We start from the raw sequence: 3,983 nt of genomic DNA on the forward strand, positions 1-3,983 counted from the left end.
GGGGGTGGGTGAGAGAGACCGCAGACACAAACGAGAGAGATGAAAGAGGGGCATTTATATCATTTAAAATTAAAGATATTTTGTAGTATTAAAATTTTGAGGGTAAATATGTCCATTCGCATGTGTTTGAGGCCAAAAATCAAATTGGGGTCTAAGTGATCGCTAAAAATCAAATCTTCATTTATGTGAAATATACGTCAACCTCACGAAGTTTAGGTAAAATTAACCTTAAAATTTACTATGCAACAGAACTTACATGTAGACAAAATAATAGAAGTACAAGTTTAAGTGTTTATATATATATATATATATATATATATATATATATATTTGTCACATCATAGATATTTGAATACAATATAGTATGTAATAGACGGATAGCTCTAGGGCAATGCTTTAAAATGAATTTGCAATGTAGACAGAAAGGAAGAAGAAAATTAATTTAAAAAAAAAAAAAAGAAAAGAAAAAAAAAAGGGACCTTTCTGGAGAGGGAAATGCACTTTGAGAATATTTTATTCATTTCAAGCTGCGACTTCATATGTAGGGCCTAGAATCGTCTCCGTGGCACCTCTCACTAGAAGGTGTCCATGGCAGATCCAAGGGTTGAGATGAAGTCAAGTTAGCCTAATTTGTCATATCATCGCTGATAAAGTGCCAAGTCAGCAGTAAGTTTTGAAACTTATTTTTTTTACCATGTATAAATACTTTAGACAAAATACATACTTATCATATAAGAATACAATATAAAAAAATTATACCAAAATTACATTTTTTCCCCTATGCACCCTCATCCGTACCCTGGTTCAGATTTTGAATCCCTCTTAAATTGAAGTCTCAGGAATACGGCAGAGCATACTGCATTCAATAAAAAAGCAAAAGAATCAGATCTGCCTTGTGAAATGAAGGTAAAATCACAGAAAACTATATCAAATTATAATGTAAAAACTGAAATGGGAGGAATTGATTTTGTGCATTCAATAAAAAGCAAAAGAATCAGATCTGTCTTGTGAAATGAAGGTAAAAATCACAGAAAAATATATAAAATTATAATGTAAAAACTGAAATGGGAGGAAATGATTTTGCTAAGAACCTTGGACACTTCTTCAGTCATCTTCTTCAAATCGGATTGATTTTTGCCGAAACCATTCACCATTTCGCCGAACAAGAAGAAGAAAACCGGCATGGAAGAGCCGTGAACAATAGCTCCCAAGCTTCCGGAGATTATGAGAAGCCAATCGTACTTGTCGGCGAATGAGAATAGCTGATGAAAAGGAAGACTCTGCTCCTTCGATTTTGAATCATTATTATTACACCATTTTTTGCTATATCCACTTCTTTAAAATCCAAATGTGAAATAGCAATTCCATTGTTCGATGAAATGTCCGATAGAATTGTTCCACTCCAGCGGCAGCACGCACGCTCTCACGCATCAGCACGACCCTCCTGCTCCTGTTGCTGGTGCGGTCCCCTGAAGAAGAACTCTTCGTTTTGGTTCCTGAAGATGTCTTCCACCTCTCTTGCCAGTACATTGAATGCCAACTCCTTTGCCTCTCTCTCCATCTGATTTATTATGTTCCTCCTTCATCAGTCGCCGGATTCTTGATCAGTTACCGGATTCTTCACGAGTTCAATTTCAGAGGGAGAGAGAGAGCTGAAATTCAGAGGCAAATAATGATACAAAATGATTAACATTTTATTTTTGAGGGGAAATAACATCTGACATTTGGAGGGAAATTTTTGGGGGGAAATTTGAGGTTATATGCATACAGAAGTCTTGTACATATACATAGGATACTGTTATATACATAGGAGGTAAATATTTTATATACATACCTGCCATGTCACCCATGCCACGTCAGCAATGGAGACCCTCCTGTGAGAGGGTAGCAAGAGACGATTTTTCCCCATATGTAGACGCTAGGAAGAATTCCGGGGAAACCAAATCCTTGTACCGCTCGGAATGTAACTACTAGGTGGCAATATCTAATTAGATTCTGATTGACCAAGTTTGACTACCTATAACTTGTGTCCAAAGAAATCATACAATCCTCGCTTAACTTTCCTTTTGTGTTAGGACCAAGTAATATATATATATCTCTATATCTATAAATAGTCCTTTCCATCAACACAATACTTCTCATTCTACTCTCTTAGATTTTCAGTTCTAACACACTACTTCTCATTCTTCTTTCTTAGATTTTCAGTTCTAACACACTACTTCTCATTCTACTCTCTTGGATTTTTCCGTTCAGTGGCTTGCAGAGAGGAAAAGGATGGAAAGGTAACAATTCTCTTATGTTTTAATTATATATTAATTTGTATATGAGTGCATATATTAACTTTCGGGGTGGACTTATTTAAAATTCTGATACAGTAGTGGCCTAACTCTAATGTAGCTTGTGGATTTATATATATCTGTTTTATATATTTTGTTAAGTTATTTTAATTTTTCTTCTTCGGAATAAATTTCTTTCTTTCTTTTGTAGTTACATACTTTTTGTGTGTTGTTTATTGTATACGTACTTATCTCTGTTTCTTGTGCATATATATATATATATATTATTTTTCTGATGCGATGGATATCTTGATATGTGATTGAAAGCAGGCAACAATATCGGATGTCATTTATCGATGATCACATGGTGGTCACAAGTAGTCATCAGCAACACTCACCTCATCCTGTGCAAGCAATAAGAAGAGAAAACCGCCCCAGCTTGTATCATCATCAGCATCATCATCATCGTCGTGACATTGAAACCAGAGGAAGAGGTGGTCGTCCTTCTCTGGCTCCGGTCTATACCATGAATTCGAGTAACAGCCTCATACCCATTCATCAATTAGCGCCACACCAGAGACACCTTTTCGGAGATTATCTACCAGAAGATGTATGTTAATTTATCTTCTTCCTCTACTACTTTTATCTAGTTCCTTAATTTCCATATTGAATATAAAATATTACACTACTTATATATTTATTTAACCATCTAACATTAAGGATACTAATTAATATATTCCCTGAAAATATTGTTTGTAGGATGTGCTCGTGCTGGATGATTCTTCAGATTACTCCCTTTATAGTGGAAGCGGGCCTCACATTCCGGCAACCCCCAATTCAGATAATTTCCCTGATAATATGTCTTACGAGGTATCTACAATACTAAGTTAAAATTGAATGTGTTCTTAATTTAATTTTATACATAAATAAGATATGTATATCAAAACTAAAAGGACCCGTGTGCAACTTTGCAGGACGCACTAGAGTTTCAGGAACGAATGGGCCGGGTTAGCACTGGGTTGTCAGAGAAAACCATAGTAAATCAGCTTAACACGAGAACCCATGTTTCATCTGCGAATCAAGACGAAGAACTTGAAATTTGTGTCATATGCCAAGTACGTAAAACTATATATATGCATATATCTTCAGTCTCATACAAACCAATTCAATCAATTCTGTCACATTTGTGTTTGGTTTTAATTTAAGGCATACATCTTTGTCTGTTGATGATGTAATAACTAAAATGGAGTGTAATTTTGCAGGCGGAGTATGAAAAGAATGAGACAATTGGAAGACTTAGATGCGGACATGAATATCATGCAGACTGCATAAAGTCGTGGCTCCTTGAAAAAAATGTTTGCCCTATCTGCAAAGCTACACCTTTTTGATCATATATGTAGAGCTAGAAAGCCACTTTTAGAGAGGCCAAGGATGATGTATAGACTCTGTTTATTTCATTTGTTTCTTTTATGTCTATTGTGGACAATGTATCGACGTGTTTGTATATTTCAATTGTTTCATTTATTAACCATCTCAACCACTGAATCTTGCTGATTTAACCAAGATTTCTCTATAGTCTTGTATGTGACTAGTTCTAAAATTTCTTTATATCAATGTTTCAGAACCATTTAATAATTTTTCCATCACAAGGCCCCGATAACAATTTTGTACTTTAAAGTCTTTAATTAACTTCTGCAGCCTCTGCTT

The 3,983-nt window shown here is 35.1% G+C and overlaps 1 protein-coding gene across 1 annotated transcript; it reads left to right on the top strand.

Annotated features, from left to right (window-relative positions):
* The first annotated feature begins 2,349 nt into the window (after positions 1-2,349).
* Positions 2,350-3,768, top strand: LOC132269468 (probable E3 ubiquitin-protein ligase ZFP1). The gene is made up of 4 exons (XM_059770659.1): positions 2,350-2,886; positions 3,036-3,146; positions 3,251-3,391; positions 3,539-3,768. The coding sequence occupies exons 1-4, from the start codon at positions 2,620-2,622 to the stop codon at positions 3,662-3,664; spliced, it is 645 nt and encodes a 214-aa protein (XP_059626642.1). The 5' UTR covers positions 2,350-2,619; the 3' UTR covers positions 3,665-3,768.
* Positions 3,769-3,983: the final 215 nt, after the last annotated feature.

This window comes from Cornus florida, unplaced genomic scaffold (assembly GCF_030987335.1).
Source record: "Cornus florida cultivar Cherokee Brave unplaced genomic scaffold, ASM3098733v1 CherokeeBrave_3.0.0_Hap2_Chr08, whole genome shotgun sequence".
In the NCBI taxonomy this organism is placed as follows: Eukaryota; Viridiplantae; Streptophyta; class Magnoliopsida; order Cornales; family Cornaceae; genus Cornus; species Cornus florida.

Coding starts and splice junctions, on each gene's coding strand:
- LOC132269468 (XM_059770659.1), top strand. CDS start 2,620: ATGTCATTTATCGATGATCACATGGTGGTCACAAGTAGTCATCAGCAA. Junction 3,147..3,250: donor CTGATAATATGTCTTACGAG/GTATCTACAATA, acceptor GCAACTTTGCAG/GACGCACTAGAGTTTCAGGA. Junction 3,392..3,538: donor AAATTTGTGTCATATGCCAA/GTACGTAAAACT, acceptor GTAATTTTGCAG/GCGGAGTATGAAAAGAATGA.